The sequence below is a fragment of the Kwoniella shandongensis genome, chromosome 11 (assembly GCF_008629635.2).
Source record: "Kwoniella shandongensis chromosome 11, complete sequence".
Taxonomy (NCBI): Eukaryota; Fungi; Basidiomycota; class Tremellomycetes; order Tremellales; family Cryptococcaceae; genus Kwoniella; species Kwoniella shandongensis.
In genome coordinates this window covers 632,484-653,608 of record NC_089297.1, presented here as the reverse complement: position 1 = coordinate 653,608, position 21,125 = coordinate 632,484, and the positions used below count along the sequence as shown (strand labels likewise).

The 21,125-nt window shown below is 49.2% G+C and overlaps 9 protein-coding genes across 9 annotated transcripts; 5 read left to right on the top strand and 4 right to left on the bottom strand.

Moving 5' to 3' along the window:
* Positions 1-870: 870 nt before the first annotated feature.
* On the bottom strand, positions 871-2,795 carry CI109_106110 (uncharacterized protein; the record flags this gene model as incomplete). The annotated part of the gene is made up of 7 exons (XM_032007474.1): positions 871-1,228; positions 1,292-1,443; positions 1,530-1,799; positions 1,866-2,003; positions 2,062-2,281; positions 2,341-2,598; positions 2,662-2,795. 7 exons carry the CDS (start codon positions 2,793-2,795, stop codon positions 871-873), a joined length of 1,530 nt encoding a protein of 509 aa, XP_031858209.1.
* A 466-nt stretch (positions 2,796-3,261) lies between these two features.
* CI109_106109 (uncharacterized protein) lies at positions 3,262-6,845 on the top strand (the record flags this gene model as incomplete). The annotated part of the gene is made up of 14 exons (XM_065967773.1): positions 3,262-3,512; positions 3,565-3,628; positions 3,705-3,818; positions 3,880-3,932; positions 3,989-4,102; positions 4,164-4,512; positions 4,561-4,662; positions 4,709-5,403; positions 5,452-5,568; positions 5,639-5,682; positions 5,739-6,171; positions 6,228-6,278; positions 6,332-6,425; positions 6,516-6,845. 14 exons carry the CDS (start codon positions 3,262-3,264, stop codon positions 6,843-6,845), a joined length of 2,811 nt encoding a protein of 936 aa, XP_065823845.1.
* Positions 6,846-6,860: 15 nt separating this feature from the next.
* CI109_106108 (uncharacterized protein) lies at positions 6,861-7,407 on the bottom strand (the record flags this gene model as incomplete). The annotated part of the gene is made up of 3 exons (XM_032007476.2): positions 6,861-7,011; positions 7,077-7,188; positions 7,323-7,407. The coding sequence occupies 3 exons, from the start codon at positions 7,405-7,407 to the stop codon at positions 6,861-6,863; spliced, it is 348 nt and encodes a 115-aa protein (XP_031858211.2).
* A 360-nt stretch (positions 7,408-7,767) lies between these two features.
* Positions 7,768-10,036, top strand: CI109_106107 (uncharacterized protein; the record flags this gene model as incomplete). The annotated part of the gene is made up of 7 exons (XM_032007478.2): positions 7,768-7,876; positions 7,994-8,081; positions 8,186-8,280; positions 8,438-9,115; positions 9,194-9,263; positions 9,326-9,450; positions 9,558-10,036. The coding sequence occupies 7 exons, from the start codon at positions 7,768-7,770 to the stop codon at positions 10,034-10,036; spliced, it is 1,644 nt and encodes a 547-aa protein (XP_031858213.2).
* A 409-nt stretch (positions 10,037-10,445) lies between these two features.
* CI109_106106 (uncharacterized protein) lies at positions 10,446-12,857 on the bottom strand (the record flags this gene model as incomplete). Its single annotated transcript, XM_032007479.2, has 10 exons — positions 10,446-10,681; positions 10,740-10,819; positions 10,885-10,922; positions 11,003-11,061; positions 11,136-11,345; positions 11,453-11,560; positions 11,646-11,833; positions 11,987-12,141; positions 12,254-12,581; positions 12,847-12,857. 10 exons carry the CDS (start codon positions 12,855-12,857, stop codon positions 10,446-10,448), a joined length of 1,413 nt encoding a protein of 470 aa, XP_031858214.2.
* Positions 12,858-13,094: 237 nt separating this feature from the next.
* CI109_106105 (uncharacterized protein) lies at positions 13,095-14,144 on the top strand (the record flags this gene model as incomplete). Its single annotated transcript, XM_065967772.1, has 4 exons — positions 13,095-13,174; positions 13,252-13,360; positions 13,446-13,824; positions 14,044-14,144. The coding sequence occupies 4 exons, from the start codon at positions 13,095-13,097 to the stop codon at positions 14,142-14,144; spliced, it is 669 nt and encodes a 222-aa protein (XP_065823844.1).
* Positions 14,145-14,190: 46 nt separating this feature from the next.
* Positions 14,191-15,815, top strand: CI109_106104 (uncharacterized protein; the record flags this gene model as incomplete). Its single annotated transcript, XM_065967771.1, has 7 exons — positions 14,191-14,248; positions 14,342-14,391; positions 14,458-14,503; positions 14,570-14,670; positions 14,744-14,872; positions 14,984-15,141; positions 15,215-15,815. The coding sequence occupies 7 exons, from the start codon at positions 14,191-14,193 to the stop codon at positions 15,813-15,815; spliced, it is 1,143 nt and encodes a 380-aa protein (XP_065823843.1).
* Positions 15,816-16,413: 598 nt separating this feature from the next.
* Positions 16,414-17,741, top strand: CI109_106103 (uncharacterized protein; the record flags this gene model as incomplete). The annotated part of the gene is made up of 5 exons (XM_032007481.1): positions 16,414-16,464; positions 16,528-16,573; positions 16,658-16,767; positions 16,820-16,998; positions 17,072-17,741. 5 exons carry the CDS (start codon positions 16,414-16,416, stop codon positions 17,739-17,741), a joined length of 1,056 nt encoding a protein of 351 aa, XP_031858216.1.
* A 297-nt stretch (positions 17,742-18,038) lies between these two features.
* CI109_106102 (uncharacterized protein) lies at positions 18,039-19,429 on the bottom strand (the record flags this gene model as incomplete). The annotated part of the gene is made up of 3 exons (XM_032007482.1): positions 18,039-18,137; positions 18,218-19,366; positions 19,427-19,429. 3 exons carry the CDS (start codon positions 19,427-19,429, stop codon positions 18,039-18,041), a joined length of 1,251 nt encoding a protein of 416 aa, XP_031858217.1.
* Between the last annotated feature and the right edge of the window lie 1,696 nt (positions 19,430-21,125).

Sequence of the window (21,125 nt, the reverse complement as noted above, 5' to 3'; positions counted from 1 at the left end):
GGTATAACTTATAGCGGCAGTTACTCGTATCAGATCTACTCGTATTGTATCCTTCCTTCTTGCCTTTGCCTCACAGGCTAGCGCACTAAATCTTTCAAACTGAGACATATTATCCTCCCACCTCTCCGCTCAACTCCGTCCTTTCATTCCACACTGTCCTGTCCCTCCGATCCAAACGATCATACGTGTGTAAGTCTGTCACCCGCTCGCGCCTTTTGGTCGGACAACTGGCCCGATACCTCCCTTTGTAACTATGATGTCTCTCAGTATTGACACAAGGCCGAAGATGACCGGCTACGGGCCTTGTTCACGGTCCAAATTTAAGCGATTTCAGGTACACCGACATGGTGAGGGGGGATAACGTCATTACATCCACCTATCGACCCGTTGAGTAGACTTTATACAAAGAAAGCTTCTTCATATCATGCATCGCACACCTCCTGTTGAGGGAACGATTCGCTGGTTTGATCACCGTGTACGCCTGTGGCTCTACCCCCCCCTCCCTCCCTGTCGTCACGAAAGAACCATAGGAGTACAGTCCAGACTCGAAGAACAACACAAGAAGATCTACAGCTTAACGATGAACGGTGGATGAACAGTTCACATTCGTGATTAACGAATGCCAAGATATATCGGGCCGTTTGGTACGGAAGGTCCGTGCTGCATATACTAGTACTCGGTCCGATATCGGAACTTGAGCATAATCCTTCTCATAGCAAGTTCTGGGTCGCTACGAATCACAGTACACCAGTGAGCCGTACACAAACATGCATGTGTTTTCGAACTTGCGTAAAATCAGAATACATAGGTATACCAAGAAAATGAGCAGTATATGGCAATGCCACCTCCATGTGCTCGTTCAACTCAGACTCAGGCATCAACCATCATCTCATCCCCGTCCTCTTTCCTCTTGATTCCCTCTAATACCTCCTTCTCCATTTCCCGACTCCTGTCGCTCCACTTATTAGGATGACTAACACTCTCCGCGTTACCCAACCCTTCACCCTTCTTGACAGAATGGGTGATCTCAAACACTCTTGTACAGGCTACGTGATAATGGGCTGTTTTGACGGAATCCAGAATCTCACGCATCTCAGCGCCTCCGCGATCGAGTTGGGGATACGAGCTCAGAAGGAAAGTGGTGAGATTTTCAGGAGAGAAATGTCGGAAGGGACAACCATGGGAGTCTTGTGTACCAGGTTGATTGGATGTAAGAATTTGTTGACAACTGAGTGAAAAGGCGTAAGCTATTGCAACCCGCCCGTCATGTTACAGCCGGTCAAGCACGTACCTCTTTGGGGGATAGTTCGCCCGCTTTCCTTCTTGTCCATATGAATGTCGGATATTGTACTTGTACTCTTTGTTGAACTTGTCATCGGACATAGTGGCACCGTACATCCGTCTCCAGAACACAATGGCTTCATCTAACGGAAGCCCGAGTCCCTGCAACGCGAAATCTTGCATCAGTCCCTGCCAATTGATCGGGAGAAGCGATGCGCCCAATGTGAGCTCTTAGAACCTCGACTCACCTTCAAGAACAAACCCAATTGCAGTCTTCCAAAGTGCTTCAAGTGATGATCCCGCTTCAGTCTCTCGTACAGATTCTTCATACAAGGCGGGAAGTGTTTTCTGGCAACGTCATCGACCATCTCAGCAGTGACGGCGGAGGTTGAACCGCTCCCCTCAGCAGGTTGATAATCTGATGCTCCGAGACCTGACAAGAAGGAAGAGGCGAGATGATCGATGACGGGACCTAATCGCTCGTCTTCGTCTAGTCGAGGCAAGTTCTTGGCAGTGAGCTAAGGCGAAATGAGATTGACAATAAGCATGGGTAGATGTTCTGACAATAAATCACAGTCCCTCACCTCGAGAGCTTTCTCTAATCTAGATGCGAAGGCTTGCAAGACCAAAGATATTTGCAGACTCTGAGGCACATATGCCATTCCAGCCCGAATGAAGACCCTCCTTCCACCCACTAGATCCGGAACAGTATACCAAGGGACCTGTGACAGCGTCAGCTACGCTCTCCAACAGTGACCAAATGTAAGGGGTAAAACACACCTTGAACCAACTTTCCGCCTTGAACTGATCATCCTTCGTTCCCCAACTCATACAGCTTCTCAACTCTGTTGCATAGGTCGCCTTCTCACTCTCATCGACGATCTGCCAGTCGAACTCTAATGATCGTAAGAATGCAGCCCGTTCGTGAATGTCATCAGTTTCGAATCGATTTTTGAACAATGCCGTTTCCGTCCGTACGAAACGTGCTCGCAGATCGGGACTAGACACACAGAATTTCATCAGTCACAAGCTCACACAGAGACGTGAGTCTTATCCTACCTTCGACAGAAAGCAAGTCTCAATACCCAGTGTCCAATCTCATCCCTTCTTCTTTCCTCGTCGAGATTAACATTCCTGGCGGTGTTGCTTGACAACGGTAGATGTGTTTTCGTATATGTGGTGATCCCACTTGCGATCTGAGCGTAGGGTAATGATCGATGTGATAATGATTCGATGTGGGATAGGATTCGTAGTCGAGCAATAGCAAAAGTTTCGAATTCTTCCAGCGTGATATCGAGAGTTGGAGGATGCTCGTAGCTGGAGACAGAGGAATGATCAGCATGTGAATCACTAGTTCTAGTGGTAGAAGCTCCTACTCACAAGTTTAGACGATATGGCCATCGTGCGCTTGGCCCTCCTGCACCGATACCAGATTGCCGCTTGTTGAGCTTGACTTCCAAAGCGGGATTGGACGAGGAAGAAGGAAGGTTGTGACGCGTTGAAGGGCGGAACATAGCGCGGAAAAGGAATGAAAGGTCGCTGAGGGCCAGAGAAGGGGGGCGCAAGACTGTTGGGAATAGATATCAAGTCAGGTCAAGAGGGATGAATCGAAAATGAGCGTGAAGGGGTAAGGTACTTGCAGAAATCAAGAGGTCAAGAGCAAAGTCGCGTCAGCCAAAACATGAGTGATTGGTCGCAGAAAGCGCGTCGAGCCAGATCTGCGGTGTTGAGAAGGGGAACGGGATCAAATGTTGATGTTGATGGAAGACGGAGCTCGCCGCCAGGTTCAGGTGTCTGAGCCAGCAGTGAGCGACGACGATGATGGGCCTCCACCTATCAATAATGAGTTGTCTTTGATCATACTATTCTCGTCTCTTCAATCATGAAATAACAATCTCGCATCAATCATTATGCCTCAACGGCTGATATAACACGGACAGATAGACTCGGGATATCCTGTCCACTTACATCCGTGGCGAAATGTCCTTCGTCCTCTCTCCAGTGACAGTTTCGTCCCTTTCTCCTTCCACTTCCACCCCCTCCCGACTACCTACCCCAACGTCAGGGCCCTTTTCTAACGAACCAGGACCAATACCCAACAACGGTCTACTCATTCCGACTGATCGCACACTCGAAGAACTTGAGGAGAAGTGGTTATATAAGCTGGGAAGGCTGAAGGTGGATAGAGAGGTAGTGTTGTCTGGTTATGCGCTGTATTCCTTAAGAAATTGGTGAGTCGCTAATGGTACCTATTATCGATAAACATATCTAACTATGTGCTAGGTTTTTATCAAGGACGCATTTCTCACATACTATCGTCACGCAAACGGGGAAACCTGCAGAACATGTGAGTGCCGTTTGTGCCGTTCTCTTGTAGAAACCAAGTCGAGGCTGAACTGACTACGTAACTTCGTCTCATGCAGATATCAGCCTATTTGCTGATTGCCTCACCCGAGCTATCTGGCAAAGAAGCGGCAGATGAGATTGCCCAAGCGATCCAGTTTCTCGCAGCGGAAACTCACTCGCAACCGCGGAAAGTGCGCCGACCTCAGCCTCCTATTTGATCGATCCCCTACGCTGACCAACTATGCCTCATAGACTGAATATGGCACTTTGCTAGTGACCACACCGTCAGCTTTCGGTCAGGATGTGTAGGTTCTCGCAGTTCCCCCTCGTCTCCATTGTAAGCTAACAGCTAGGCTTGCAGTAATGCCGTTCCAGGGGGAGATTTCCGAGTGGCCAAGCCATACATCATTGTGAACACAGGTTTGAGACGATTAGGATGTGGAGGACGAGCCCTACTAGGCTTAGAGAGCCCTATGTAAGTGTGTGGTTCCATGGGTCCGCCTGTTTTATGTATGCTGATGAGGCTTGTTTCTCAGTCCCGCTCTGCGACGAAAATTCCATGAACTTTACCGAATCCCAGTTCCAGCTCATGCGGCCCCTTTATCGAGAACTACCTCACCGACGACATCACCTACGAAAAGCACGTCCGCCAGCCCACTCGCCGCAACTAACGAGACACACGATGCGATCAACTCTGATCCTTTCACGTACCTGGTCATAGAATTGATCAAGCTCATTCAGGCCGCGTTGGCTCTTTGGGGAATGTTCAGGTTGAACGGACAGGAGATGGAGATCGATGGCCTCTTTTGCGATGAGACAAAAGTGGCAATATTTCAATGGAGAAGAGTAATGGGTATGGAGCATGAGGAATCATTGAAGCTAGAGGTACGTCTGACATCACAAATGCTTGATTATACTTGACGCCCAATACAGAAAGAAACGTCGGGAGGATGTATCGACCCGAAGACACTGTCTGCCCTGCTGAGCTCGATCACCAGTGTACACTATGAGCTGGACGCATTGGACGTTGAGAAAGTGAGTTATTGGTTACATCTTAAGCTGACCTTTTTAGCTGCCCAAGGATCCCTTCACAAGCATCCGACGGTTCCTTAACACTTGGGCTGGATATCAGATGTCTGTCGGCAAGTCTCCCAACAAGTCTCAGTATTTAAACGTCTCTTCGGTCCGAAGCCTCAACCAACATTACCTGGCTGATCGTACCCGATCGCCTGGAGACGCCCTGAAGGTCCACCGCTTACTCCTTTCTGGGGTCGCTCAAGCTACAAGCAGTATTCACGCGAATCTCAAAGGCGGGGCAGCAGAAGATACACCCATTCGCAAGAGAGAACATCATCTGCGATTCCGGGCCGATGATGAGGACAGCGATTCTGGAATGGTGATGATCATTCCTGAAGGCGAAGTTGGTCCTGTGGCCCCTCCCGATGTAATCACTACCGATCTGGAGGCATACATCAGAGGTATACTGAAATCAAGGGAGAAGGAGTGGGACGTGATGGGCGCGCGCCGATTGGCAGAGCTGTGGAATGGTACAGTTGCAGAGGGTATGGAACACCCATCAAGGAGACAAGGACGTCGTCGATCTGCTGGAGGAGGAGGAAGCGGACATCGGCACGATAGAGGTGTGTTGAAGAAGCGGACGGTTTCGAAAGATTTCGCGATCAGAGAAGAGGATGGGGAGGATAATCTCAAAGGAGCTATCAAGGAGATCTCAGGTCGAGCAGGTCAGGCACTGAAGGGAGGTTTCGGACTCGTGTCGTGAGTGACAAAGAACCATTAGATGTCAAAATGCTCATCCGAGGGTAGACGACGGGGCACGGCGTATGAAACTTCCGATTCCGAAACTGGTGGCCCTGGACCGAGCAGTCTGAGAGCGACGTTGATGAGGAAGAAACAAAACACTGTCCCTACAGTGATTGAACCGTGAGTCATGGTCTGGTGACATTCAACTCCGGTTCTTACTCCGGTTCTTCATGCTGATGAGCTCTCGCAGTGATGTTGAGGAGGTTGAAGAGGAGCTCGACCGAGGCATGTCGGGTGAGCTTGATTAAGACCAGTGACTTCAGAAGGGCGGTCGCTGACTTTGCATGCAGCCTCACCTAGCCCGTCCGCGTCCACCCATCACTTGAGTCAACCGATGGGAAGCTTCAACACAACTCGGGTGTCATTCCTCTCTGCGACTTCCCGAGCCAACAGCAAACGCTTGTCGATCATTACTGACCCATCCGGAAACGATTCTGATGTGTGGTCTCGACATAGCTATAATCCGAGCCGTAGTCCGGTAGACGAAGTGGCAGACCATACGCGTGACCCGGGGATGGGACTCCTGCTCGGGAGAAGGTCATCGGATCGTGCGATGATCTGGCAGACCAAAGGCCGTGCTCCAAAGATGCTTAGAACTTCAAGCGATGGTGCAGATGTGGTTGTTGAGGAGAATGGCTTGGAATGGGAGGTTACAAATCCGCACGGCACAGGGAAACGAGATAAAGACGGCGACATACTGCGAAGATTGGTAGTGGCAAGAAGGTCAGTAAGGCGACATCGGGGAAAATGCCTACTTGCTGATGGTACTTGATGTCCAGGCACTCCTTCGAACACAAAGAATACTATAAAGATGTGCGAAGACTAGCACCGTGAGTTGCCCGTGAAGGGACAGTGTCAATCAGCAACTGACGTGCGTATACAGGGAACACCTCCAAGTAGACGTTGAAATGTGTGCAGTAGTCTTAGAGCTTCGTGAGCGAGAGAAGCAGCTAGCTCAGCGAGTCAAAGATGTGAAAGTGAGTCGTGATTGAGGATTCATTCGTTATTATGCTATTTTCGTCATTACATCTATCTAATCATTGGTCGATCTCCTCTTTTCTCCACAGCTTCTCGAGGAAAGCGTATTCCAAGCAGGAACTCAGCTTGTCAAAGCTGCTCATAAGCGACGAGATGAAATCGATGCTCTGAACGACCAAGCATCTAGGGTGAGAGCCGAGCTCGAGGCGCTGGAGATCGAGGAGGATCATGAGGGATCGCCAAGAGATAGATTCCATTATTATTTGAGTGAGGAGACCCATCGTCCAGAATTACTGGACGATCTGGGTAGATTGAAGGAGATGTGGCGAGAGGTGAGGATGGAGAATGAGAAGAGAAGGAAGGAGGTTGAAGGGGGAGTACGTGGTGGGGTGGAGAGGAGTAGAGGTTGGTTTTGGTGATTGGTAGTTTAGTTCTTATATTCTTGTTGTAAGTTCTTCGGTGGGTGGCGTAGAAGACTGAGTAGTGGAGTTAGGCGTAGATGATGCAGTTTTAGTTGATGATGATTCGGGATCGACGACATCGCCTAATCCTAGATTGGCCATATCGTCTCGGGTCATTAGACCGCTTTATCACACGAGTGAGTCAGCACGAGCTCTCTGCCATCCAAGAGGGATGAGGACGTCACTCACTTGTCCATCCTACACTCCAGATATCGCTTCGATTCCAATCTACATTCACCGTTATTTGAACCATGGATCTTGAGACATTTGAGGTAGGCCAGCATGAATGCCTTGCACTCGCCTGCGAACGTACATTTTCTCTTTGTCAGTCAAGCTCTTCCTTCGCCATCGGGAGAGCGTTTCTCCATTCATATTACAATGATGATCATCCATGCATCGATGCACCGTGCCTTGTAGTGGGTAATTGCGACTCACCATCATGATCCAAGGGGAAAGAACCTCTTTGAGGGGGTGCGACCTTGTTGGACAACGCGAAACCGGGAGCGCCGAAGGATGACATCGTGTTGTCGAATAATAATGTGAGCTAGAGAGATCGAGGATGCAGCTGGTGGTCTAGCAGTATGACTATTCGAAGCTGAAGACGATGTATATTAGGGTAAAGTGAATAAGAACAACAATAATAAACGTTGAATTCCAAAATTCCATCTCATCGTCCGGTGCCCGACCTATTCCGATTACTATCACTGGACTTTGGTCATCACCGGTTAACTACACCTCCACCTACCTTTTAGCGTCTGGCGTCACATCTGGCACATGAGAGAATGCAACAACAACGTTTCATCTGATTCTCATCCCTCCATCCGACCATTCGATACTGATACTTGATACACATCCAATTCGTCTATATGCGTTCGGCCCGATGCCTACCTCTTTACTCACAGCGAGTCAGGCGAGATGGGCTTTGGATATATTCGTCGCTATCCTCTCGGGGGTCGCTATAGCAAGTTCGGCTCCGTCCGCCGCAGGAGGTGAGTTGCGTTCTATCTACTCGGGAGTAGGGATGTTCAAAAATGAAGAGAGTACTGGGATAGAAATGCGATAACGAGAAGTCTCACATGGCTGACATATCTTTTTACTCTGGACAGGCGCAGAGATGTATAGTGGTAGACCGGGAGATATACGTGGATTGATAGTTCTCATGGGATCGACGGGGTTGATAGGAGTTGCAGTATTGTGAGTCATTTTCCCTACGACGACCCTTACTCTCAGTACTACCATGAGGAGGTCGATAGTACGGAGTGTGATAGCTGACGTATGTTATGCTTCATGACCATCAGACGCGCGGCGACTCTGCTATTACCTCGGCCGTGGAGGGTGTATATCGATCGGTTAGAGTTCACCCTCGTATCGATGTTGTGGATCTGTTGGACATGTGCGTAATGCATATCCCAAAAACATATAGGTCATTGTGCTGATAGTCCGTCCTCTACCCCTTAACTAACTTCGCCCTCGTCTCGTAACAAATGTCAACTGTCACTCTTTCTCATCGTCGCCACAATCTTCGCCCTTCTTCTTCCACACTTACACAGCCGCAACGATGGCCTTTTCCGCATTCACTTTACAAAATGGTGTTTGCGCGACTGCCTTACCCGAATTCCTCCTCCCGACTTGCCCTCTACTCACATTCGACCTAACCCTTCTCCATCTCCTCTCTACCGCCACTCTGGCACTTCTACTCGTCATTCTCTCAGCGGCATTATCGCCATCGTATTATCTCTCGTTATCACCGTCGTCAACGTCCATATCGGAATCGATCCAAGGAGGGAAAAGTGGAATGGGAGGACAGGGATTCGTCATGTGGGAATTGGCATTAGCCTCGCCACCAAGTTCACCTCATCTGGGCGCATCGACACCTGTCCCAGTGCCGGCTGCATTGGGTGCCAATGCCCTAACTAAAGGAGGGAAAGGTGGCGCTGTAAGAAGTTACGGAACTCATTTAACCACTACACCTCTTGTCGCTACCCCACAGCAACAACAATCAGGCTTCGTAAGCGCAGACTCGAACGGCAACGAAGAATCGTATCTTACCATGCCGGGAACTTCTGCCACTACCACCTCCAGAACGACTGAAGCACTACCAATTCCGGCTCCACCGAAGAAGAGAGACAAGTTCGCAGAAGGACGAGTGGGGACGTACATCCCGCTTGCGATCTGTTCGTTAGGCGTAGTGTGTGCTTCAGTCATCAGTATCAAACTGGGAGAATTTAGTGAGTCGTGATGCATGCTGAGCCTTCCAAACCTTCCACCTATCTCGTGGAAGTGTGAGAGCTGACCTTGCGGATTAGCAATAATAGCTGTCAGCGAGGTTTTCATCTTTGTGGTGGCTATTCTCAGTCTACTATTCGCGATCAGTTGGTGAGTCTGCCTTCCCTCTGCATACTGACTAAGCGCTCACGTGCTCGTTGTCACCTTTGCAGTATCGGCAGACACTTCTCTCAGAAGAACAGAAAGATTCAAGACCGGGAGGGACGATCGCACATCTTGCGACGTGATCGAGCTATCGAAGTTGGTTGTGCAGTGGCGTTATTCGTTCTCTGGCCGCGTGAGTGACTTTCCACACCGATCACCTCATCACCAATCGACCACATTTAGCATCTTTGCAGACGTTGCGACAATCGATCATTGACTAATACTACGTTCTCACTCTAGTCGCGGCAGTGATATACACCCTCTTCCCTTCCACTCCCAACCGACCTTGTTCCAACCCAGCCGCATCAGCTGCTCCTCCAATCCCTGGAGAAGATATCCAGGAGACCATCGCGTCGTGCTACCTCTCGTGGACAGTGGTCACGTTATCTTGGATCGCAAGCTGGTTGATGCTAGGCAGAGTAGTGGGGCTGATCTTCCCTATGCCCGACGTGGCGACTTTACCTCCTATCTTGACAACTGCAATGTCAGAAGAAGAAGAAGATGTACTGGGCATGGGGAGGGAAGAGGAAAGAAGGAGCTTGTTAAGAACCAGTCCCAGTATCGCAAATCCGTATGGCGGTGGGGAGTCCACTAATACTGTCGCTACTGCTGCCGATGGAAATGGGAAGGGGAAAAGACCGCAAGTAGGATGGGGAAGGATCGTAGCTGGCGAAGCGTTCGAACTAGGAGACGCAGACGATGACGACGAGAGTGGATGATCATCTTTGCTTTGAGCGGAAAGAGGATGTTTGTATCTTATCTTATCTCATTTTCGAAAGTATAAACGCTTATTGTACGGGTACCTTCTCTTGGTGTATCAACTTTGTTATTGTAGCGATTCCTGTTTCGTTCGATCTTGTATCCCTTGTTTTCTTCGGTTGCGCTTGATTGATTGTTGAGATATTAGAGTATATACTCTGCCGGATACAGGTGTGTGTAATAATGAGTAATGTGATGTGATGTAATGAGCTGCCTATGTTATCAGCAGCTATGCGTTGACAATCGGGTACTGTATCAGTTTTGATGGTTTATTTCGACCGGTACATGTACAATGATCTACCCGTCTACATCGCTGTATGCCTTTCGTCGCCCAAACTTAACTGCCTGTGTCCCGATCCAGTCCATCTATCACCACTCCGAATACCTCTTTTCTGTGATCCTCGCACCTTCTGCTCCATCATGAAATTTCGCATAATACAATTTAGTCTCTGCAAGAATGACCATCCGTCCTTTACCTGCGAATTGTAAATTTGCGGCCATTCGACCTAAGAATATCTTCCCGATCAAAATACCAGATGGCGAGAAGACGTTGATACCGTCTCCACAGGCTGCGTAGAGGTTACCCCGCGTATCGGTGTGAATGCCTGAATGAGGATGATGATCAGCTTGGCGTAACCAAACAGGGCGAGAAGTGCCGCTTACCATCGGCGAAACCAACGTCTACAAAGGCAAACGTTCGTCTGTTGTCCCACGTCCCATCTTGATTGACATCGAATCGATATCTGAGAAGTCCGCTGAGTCAGCTCAATGCATTATACTCCTGCCATTTACGAGCGGTCCCGCTCACATCGTTGAAGGTCGTGTATGGTTTCTGCCCCAGAAGCCCTGCAAGCGAGTACATAAGTATTTCACGGTGAGTGACTGGGATCACGTTGATCTTTGATAGAGTGACACGCCGAGCGTACCTTTGATAACCCCGTATCAGTCACGTAGGCATGATACCCATCAGGCGAGAACGTGATACCTAGAGCATCAAACGCAGACAGACGTCTGTCAATCCTCCCGCGCCGGTATGGAACATATACGCCGATCACTCACCATTAGGCATATGCAGCCCATCTGCCACTACCCCCACAGCCCCCGTATCCACATCAAACCTATACACCTGGTTTGGTAATCCTGGCGTCGGTCTGAAATGCTGAACATGACCATATGTCGGGTCTGTAAAATACAATTGCTTGTTACGTGGATTGACGGCGATATCGTTCAAAGAATTGAATTGACGACCGTGATAATTATTCAAGATGACTGTGAAGGATTCGGGAAGAACACATGAGTTGTCAGCTTCTGCGGGAAACGTCTTTCTCTGCTCTTGGAAGTGCAGAAGGCACAGATGAGAAGGTGGGGTAACTTACCAGTCGTATTGTACGGCTCTTCAGGATCGAGGAGGTACAATGCTGAAGGGATATCATCACCCTGTCCTTCACCTGCGAAAACGATCTTTCCTCGAAAGTTGGTTCCGCCTACAAACTCGTTGTCAGCGACAAACAGCACACCACTTTCGCTACAGCTTCCTCAATCTATTGCGCGATTCAAGCCGTGACTCACCATTCGGGTTGATCACCTTGACATCACCTTCTACCTTGATCACATCCACCGCTTTTCTAAATCCATGTACCACTTCCTCAGCTTGTGATAGGGAGATCTTCTCGACGATGGCGGACTTGTGTAGTCCCGTACCGGCAGCTGGAGCGCCGGCATTCTGACAGAAGAAGAACTCGTCTGTGGGTGGGTACCTACGTAGCGAGTCTGAACAGTCAGTTCTATCTTAAATGGCAGTAGGATCAACTGGCGTGAAGCAGTGAATCGTAATGGGACAGAGGAGACAGGCAGGTAGACAGGACGAGACGAGACGAGACAGGACAGACATGGACGCTAAGCGGACTCACCAAACAGCAGCTTCATGAAATAGCGGATCTCCATCTGTCTCAGCTATCAGAGTAAGTGAGGGATTCGGTCCGATAATATCGAGGAATGAGTCGTGGTAGATATGGAACGGTTTTGCCTTGAGCGCATTTTCGTCCATCCCAGGGGGTATGAAGAACTGCAAAGATGGGTAACAGACCTGCATCAGCAACTTGTGCATGAGAAGACTGTTGAAACTTTGCCCGGACTTGTGATCAGATTATGAGGAGGAAGTACGAGGCTTAACTAACCGAACTTCCATTGAAGAGTGACGGGGGCGGAACGGTATCTAATACCGTAAAGCTCTTAGGAACAATCTTCTGCGCGTTTGGCGGTATCGGCCTCTCCATGGACGGAGCGGCTCTTGGTAGGTATGATAATAAGCTTTGATCGTGGATGTGGGTATATGTCGCATACCCTGCTAATCCGACTAAAGGTGGGAGGTAGATTGCTGTCCGTCGTAACCAGCTGGATCTCGCCCTAGCAGTTGTTTTCGAATTTGGAAGTGGTCGTTTTCGCCGTGGCGTAGTCCGCTTAGGAGTCCCATTCGCTGTAGTGGACATGGTCACGTAGTGCTGGCTAATTGTTTCTCAAGAAAGATATGAACATGTTATCGAGTTCGAGCGCGAGATTTGTTGTCGAGTTATCTAAGCCGGGATCTTCGGCGGTGAATGTCCCGGACCACCGGACAAAGCCGTGCCTGCAAACTTAGCAGAAGTTGCCGCAATTATAGAGATTGAACTTTGAGCATGTAAACATCGTATCTATCATATCAGGTCGCACAGCCAGTCCTGAGAGCAACACGCATGGACATGAAGGATGACGCTTAAGTGGGTATGCTGACCTGACCATCATCAGCTTGTCTGGCGTTCTGACACTTTGCAGTCAAGTCCACTGGCTTATCACCAGGCATCACGTCATCAAAACGAAATTCGAGTCAGGTCGTTTGTTCACGTTTGACCGTGAGCTGAGACCAATGGGGATTTTGCACGGTCCTTGGTGTTGTAAGGCATCATCAAACGCACCATTCCATCTCTGTTCTCTCCTACCTTGTTCTCAATCGACTCATAATCCTGATATTGTAGCCACTATATGTCATCTTCGCCCCCGCTCGTCATCATTTTCAACGGCTTCCCGGGAGTTGGCAAGTTTACTATAGCGAGACAACTCTGGTACGTTTCGAAGTACTCGAACACTACCACCATCACCGGACGTTGTCACGTAACACTAATCATCTCGCTACTCATAGTAAGCTGTTACCGGGAGCCAAACTGTTTGATAATCATCTGCTTATCGATGCGGTTACTGCACTGTATGAGAGGGATGATCCGGCCTTTCAACCACTTCGCAAAGCCCTGGTAAGGATTAAACGATTTCTCTGTATCTACAACTCGCGTACTTGGTACATTTTGCTTACTTGTTCATTACACTCTCCATTTACAGCGAACAACCATATTCGACTCGTTGATATCTTATCCAGACTCACGACCTCCCATCCTCATTTTCACCGAATGTCAATCGACCGACGCCGAAGGGACATCTGTCATGTCCGAATACCTCGCATTCACCAAATCGATCCAAGCCAAGCTCATCTCTATCGTCTTGTCGTGTTCCAATGAAGAGAACGGGAAACGATTAGTCTCGTCTGAAAGAAAGGCAAAAGCAGGAACGGCGAAATTGACAGATGTAGGAATACTAAAGACGATGAGGGGGCAGGCGGAGATACATCGATTTGGTACAGATGCGACGGACGAATGGGAGATTGATACGACTAGGTTGAGAGTGGAAGATGTAGTTCAGCGAGTTATAGCTCGGATGCAAAGTGTGTTAAGGTGTAAGCGATGCCCCTCCGTAGTATGTTTATGACACGCGTTCACCACGTGAGCTGGACTTCAAAATGTTCCGTTTCATCAACGCGGGCGGTGCACGCGCAGGACAGGAACAGCACAACACCGCTCTCTTTTACAGCTATACATCCACTCACATCAACACACATCGATCATCTTGACAAGACATCAGTGATCAGAACTTGACCTTTCAGACGTCTCTGGAAAGTCCAACAGTGTACTCATCGGCAAAACATCAACACCAGACCAGACGATCCGACGTCTCAGAACACAAACAATACCTCGTAACCGGTGACTCTGCAACTACATTGCGGAAAGGGAACAAGTCTTCATCAGTCACAATGGCAAAGACTATGCAGATGGGGAGGGGACTGATAGATCCCAGATATTGCTGTTGTGGTGAGTTGAGAGCCTTCTCACCACTGTGATCCCTATCTTTCTGTCATCGACCATCACGCTAGCGGTTCAGTGCTTACCGCGTCTATCGTGTAGCTGTTCCGCTTGTGAATGCGGGTATATATACAGTGCTGGGAGAACAAGCTGTAAGTCAAGCTCTGCCCTGCATCGAGCGACGATTGCTTAGCTGAGGTTATTCTCAACCATTACAGATCATTAGTATAGCGATCGGTATCCTATACCTGTCAACACCGGATGGTGAGCATCTGCTTTTCTGCAGCAGATCATTCCGAGAGCTGTAAGACTGACACTGTGCGGATATAGTTGTCGGTGCATCATTTCCTTCCTTCGCGGGGATGATTTTTGCCATCATCTGTTTCGTGATAGCGGCGATACAACCGATCGGCTTCGTGGGTGTATTAAGAGTGAGTAAAACTCTTTCCAATCTCACTATGAGTTCAAGATTGCTGACAAGTGACTTTCCTTCCGGTGGAGTAGGAGAAAACATCAACATTCAAAGTGTATTCAATCTTGAATGCTCTGGCTATTCTTGCCGGTCTGATATGCGCTGCTGCATTGATCATCACCTCTGCATTGAGACATAACACCGCTGTCACTGACTGCGAGGTAAGTGCACCCCTTGCGTATACGCCCATCATTGCTTGTGGGATCTGTACCGAGCTCGGATGATCAACCTAGAACCGTTCGTCTTGCTGATCATAAATTGACGCTTACCAGACCAAATTCTTCTCCGACTCAAACTCGTCATCGTCAACGGCCAACCAAACGCTTGCGTCGGAAAGTGAAGCATTGTGTAGCGCATTCGCTTGGGCCGATGTGGGAATCATGGGTGGTATATGGTTGATCCTCTTACTCGTTCAGGGTTACTTCCTATAGTGAGTCGTCTTGATTTGGTTGCGCCTTGAGAAGGCTGTCCCAGAGCTGACCTCGTCTTATCCACCCAATTAGCCTCACCAGTATTTACTCCCGATCACAGGTCTCCGACCACAAGCTTTACCACTCAGTCTATTCTGAGAACCCTGAAGCGTTCACCATGTCGATTCTGCGATCAACACGATACAACCCTGGATCAGTGTACAACGCCATGCCTCCTCCTGGACCGAATGCGGACGCATGGGATGCTCGACCAAGCACGGAATCATTGAGGGACGAACCTGGAGCCGGAGCAGCTGGATATGGTGCTCGTGGGAGTGCGTACGGTGGCGTCGGTGCAGCTGGAGAAGGATTGCATCACCGAGGAGGGGGCGGTGGAGGAGAGGAAGGTCGATATGAGGATGCGTATCCCCAGCATGATTACGCTCAAGAACATTATGGCGAAGCGTACAACAGCAACGGCAACGGTAACTCAGAACAATATCCCTTCTCAGCACCGGGACCCGGATACATAGATCACCCTGCCGATGCGAGATATGCCAGGGACGACAGCGACACCCCCACTGCGAACAACTATCAACCAGGACAAGGGATAGGATATGGTGGAGGTGGCTATTCACACGATGGAGGGTTGAGGAGACCAGAGGAAGCGCAAAGTCATCCAGGTGGGCATTGAGCGGGTCTCAAACTGTCATGTCAATCGTCAGAAGAAAAAGAAGAAGGATTATGTTGATGTTATGGGCGATGAACTTTTAGCCGAAGGATTGTTTGGAAGGAAGAGCCCTAGGAATGCGTATTGATGGACAATTCTCGACGAGAGCGAAAGGAGCAGAAATGACGTTTCAACGAATGTATCTACGAAAGTATACCCAGTCCTCATGCATGGCACCTTGTCCACTGTAGCTGCGATTATTTTGAGATGTCCGCCTTTCATCCAAGCATCATTGAAGAGTAAACCAAGCGTATCCTTGCTCTTACTAACCCTTTAGTTTGCGATTCTTGGCCGCCGTGCCTGATGAAAATGCGGCATTGCAATTAAAGAGAGGTTAGCAACACCGACGAGATTTGTGACTTTTCCTCGACACTCTTCATCACTTCATTCCTCTTTCTTTTCAGTTCATTTCACTCATAAGATTATAGACATGCCCTCTTCTGCCTCATAGCCTTACCCACCTCATACAATATACAATAATCGCACACCGCATTGGAATAAATACACCAGCACATAGCATAGTCGCGTAAAAGTACGAAAAGAAGAGGATCATCACGTCAAAATGGGTCAGGACGCAGCGACAAACGCCTTGGAAGATGTTGCTTTTGGCAGTGTACGTGGCGTCTAGAGACCGATAGGTGTCATGACTGTTGGCTGACGGTGATGGTGTGGATAGGTCGCAGGAATGGTTGCAAAAGTTTTCGAGCATCCTTTCGACCTTGGTAAGTCTGCTTGGCGCCTACGACGGGCTTCTTATCCAAGTAGTACTAAGCTTGCAAGAGCTGATTGTATGTGTTCCTCTACAGTCAAAGTTAGATTACAATCACAACCTACCGATCGAGCTCTTACTTTCACCGGTCCATTGGACTGTTTCAAACAAACATATTCGAAAGAAGGTTGGAGAGGATTATATCGAGTACGTCTTCCCCCTCCCGAACGTGTCAGACAAAGCTGACGCTGGACTCTAGGGTATATCCGCTCCGATCGTCGGTGCAGCATGTGAGAACGCGGTTTTGTTCTTGTGTTATAACAAGTGTAAAGCGGCTATTGTGGCTTTGAGGTCGGACAAGTCGAGAGGGAGAGAGTTGAGCATGCCCGAGACGGCTTTGGCAGCCGCTGGTGCAGGTGCGACGGCCAGTTTCGTCTTGTAAGTTTGATAGACGCAACTTTTTTCGGATTAGGAGCAAGTCGTTTGACTGACAGGGTGACGACGCTCGTAGAACGCCCATCGAGTTGATCAAGTGTCGAATGCAAGTTCAGATGTTGGCGAGAGAAGGAGCTTTCGGTGGTGGTGCTGTAACTCCCGCACCCGGAGTCCACCCTTTCGCCACGATCCCTTCCACGTCGACCACTTCCAACCCTCTCGCCGCTCCTCGACCAAACCCTACTGTCGCTCCGCTAAAAGGACCTCTGGGACTTATCGTCGATACCGTGCGAACCTCTGGATTACGTGGATTATGGCTCGGTCAAACCGGTACTCTAATCCGAGAGACTGGAGGTTCAGCAGCCTGGTTCTCAACCTACGAATTCGCCGCAAGATATTTCATCTCTCGACACCAATCTACCATCGTCGACGATCGTAAAGCCTCCAAAGCCGACTTGAGGACGTGGGAGTTGATGGCATCAGGAGCTTTGGCAGGAATGTCATACAACGTCATCCTCTTCCCGGCTGATAGCGTCAAATCGTCAATGCAGACATCGGCAGAACTGAACCCGCACAAACCTGCACCGGGATTCTGGCCAACAGCAAAGATGATCTGGAAGATGAGAGGTCTCAGAGGGATGTACGCAGGTTGTGGTTTGACGGTATTGCGCAGCGCACCCAGTTCTGCAATGATTTTCTTGATGTATGAGACGTTGGAGAAGAGATTTGGAGGTATTCTAGGATGAGCCCGATTAGAAGGAGAAGGAAGGACAATGGTCTAGTGAAAGAATAGATAGGAAATGACGGAGACGGATCTGTGAGGGGATGTAAGAGTTGGGCTCCCCGAGAGAGTCGCTCAACAAGCAACGCGGAGTTGTACTATATCAGATTTAGCAGCATTATCCCGCATGTAAGATACCAATGGCACAGCGCTGGGAATGCTAGTCGGTCAAAGAAGGCATGAGCAGGGATGCGCCTTGTTCAGGAAATACATGAGGTATGATTACCAGTACAACATGAAGATGACTTTCTGCCCGTCCACGCTACACCAACCCTGCTCTCAGCATGATGCCTCCGAAATCCTCCAATGTCAATCCTCTCCCCTCATGTTGTGACGAGAAGAGGGTGACCATTTCCGTGATCTACACATCGTACAATCAGTCAGCTATATCTTACCAAAGAGATAGTGCGCTCGATGGGTATGCGCCCCAACTCGACTCACCTCTTCATCGCTCCACATTTCACCCAACGTTCTCACCCAATGCTTGACCTCTTCTCTTCCTAATATACCCGATTCTCTTCCTGATTGTTTACCCGTAGAGGGCGGTTTTAACATATCCCAAATATCCTTCGCTAGTTCTTTTTGCTTGGTTGACAATTTCGGTTTCCCCTCTATTCGAGTTTTCCTCGAACGTCCACCTTTCCCTTTAGATCTAGTAGCGATTTCTCCTCCTCCGGCGTCATCTCGTGCAAAATCTGTCACTTTGACTCTCTGGGTTGTCTTATTTCGTCTATTAGAAGTCGATGCACCGTATTCTGATCCTGTTAATGAAGAAGTGTCTGAACCATTCTCTTCGTCCGATAACTCGAACGCATCTTCCTCTTCTTCATCGTCATTCCCACTACCATCCATATTCTCATCTCCATCGCCTTCTTCTTCTGGACCCATGAGTGCCGCACAGACCGCTCTGAAATCTTTCAACTCGACACCCATCTCATCTTCCTCGCCTCCGCCACCAGCGGCTCGTTTCCGGCGTCCTAGTACTTCAGATGGATCATCGTCGTTGGCGTCGTCATCTGCCCAACCTGATGCAGAAGCGCGAAAAACTTGAAGCACATCTTCGTCGGATGGTAAACCCAATGAAGCGAGGAGTGAAGGGAGAAGGTAAAGTGGTATTCGTCTCTTCGAACTGGTCGGTGTGGAAGTTGATACGGGAGTTGAGACGTTGTTGGTCTCAGGAAGGAATCCGCCGTCGTTATCATTATCATCTGGTAAGAACCCTCCTCCTCCTCCTTCTTCATCATCGGGTAAGAAACCACCTCCAATCCCATCTCCATCATCATCTAGCATGAATCCACCGCCCCCTCCATCATCGTCGCCGTCACCAGACATGAACCCTCCACCTGCATCCCGTTCAAGGGGTATACTCCTCTCTTCCACTTTTCTCCTTTTGTTCACTTTCCTATTCCTCCCTTCTAGAGTCCTCACTCCTCTTTCGAAAGCTCTATCGATCGCTCGACGCTGTTTATTGCTCAGCGCAACATAATCCGGATCTTCATCGGCTGCAAGTGGAGGTGGTACATTTCGTGAAGGACCTGCGCCATCTGTACCTGCACCGGCAGCCATTGTCGCCGTTCGTCTTGGTCGTGACTGTGAAAGGAATCAGATCACGCTCTATCGGTCTCGGCTGGTAATAACCTTCATACTCACCATGGTCGGAGATAGCGGTTGATAGCGGTCTGATTGAAAGGCTGTTCAACATTCAAGATGTCGAGATGAGACAAAGCATACACATACTATGCAACAATGCTAACGGTCCGATCAACAATGCGTCATTAGACAAAAAACGCTTACGTAATGAAGTCTGACTGCTATTTTGGTGGAAGGCAAGATGTAACCCAGGTGATCTACTTAAACAATCTGTTGCGGAAGGACTCAGTGCTCTGAATGCTCACCCCTTCCAAGTGATGATCTATGTGTGGACATGTCTTCAGTCCAGAGACACGACTCACAATCCCGAGTCCAAACAAACCCGACTCAACCTAGAAAAGTCGCGTCTTGTTTCACTTGTATAGCTATTCACTGATCAGCCGATCATGGCTGGGCAAGACATCGTGGCGAGACAGAACGTCTCGTTTGACCAAACCAACAACGTGGCGATGCAAATCAATACTAGGAGTCAGAAATACGTGTGCAAATGCATCCGTTCCGTACTTCACGTGCGAGAATTATCGCAAAACGAGATTCATCTGCTTCATGCAGTCTGCGTCTTGGGTTCCGCCGGCCCTCAGTCGAACCGATCCGATCACCAATCGGACCATTGGTATTATAGTCCTTCAATCTAACCAATCCACAAGACGGACACAACGTGCACGTCATCACGAGGTTCGACAGCACCCTCGAACCGTGTAAGTTTCTCGGATTTGCCACGTTGCCCTGGATACGACAACGCCAAGTAGGAAAGGGTGGACAACTAGTCATGTGCTCGACGCAGAGAAGGGTGAAGAGGCTGCTGTAGCTCGGAAGGGAAACAAAGCGACAACAATAGTGGGCTCACCCCGGACTCAGACGTGAAGGGAGATGGCCGGACATTCAAGCTACGAGAACATGATCAGCTCGATGAGTCGCCAGGCTGATAAGATCGAACAAAGGAGATTGGGGATCACAAGAAGTCTTGGTATCGGAGCATTCAGACATAGAGGCGGCGCCTAAGAAGGTCAACAATAGCAATAGTGCGGTTCCCAGTATGAAGTCCGATCATACACATTTGCATGGGGGGACGCGAGGCATGTGAGATCTAGGGTGGTTGGATGGGGAATTGATATATCCTGGTATGCATCGTATACAAGTAGCACGTAAGCGCAATAATGGCGTCAAAAGTTGCCGACGGAATGGCATCGTCTCAACTCCACCACTTGATTGCTATTCGGTACCCATGGATGACTACCAGGATCACATTGTTGCAACGATACAATCGCCCCCAGTTTACCCAAAGCGTTGGTGGGCATGCGTGTAGAACCAGCACAACGGTACGAGCGCTCACCATTTGACCCTGACGCGGAGGCGTTCCTGTATACCGTGACCCGGTACAGTATCACGAGTCTGCCAGCAAGGGTCGTTTTTTCCATGCATAAGGTTCGTCTTTTCATTAGGGATATACCGTAAGCAGCAGAGCAATGCTTCCGGGGACAGCAGGAAAGGTATCGCTTAGTGTCCCTGTTTCTGTGGATCCCAGAGTGTCTTAAGCATGCAGTTCCAGCTTTGATCAAGGGAACTGGAAACAAGGGTTCTGCGCCTGGTTACTACTAACTACTCCCTGCTCCTACATCCAATACAAACCCTTGTTACGTTACCATCATTTTATCACACCACTCATCAACTCTCGCCTTGAGACCCAGCGCCGATACGC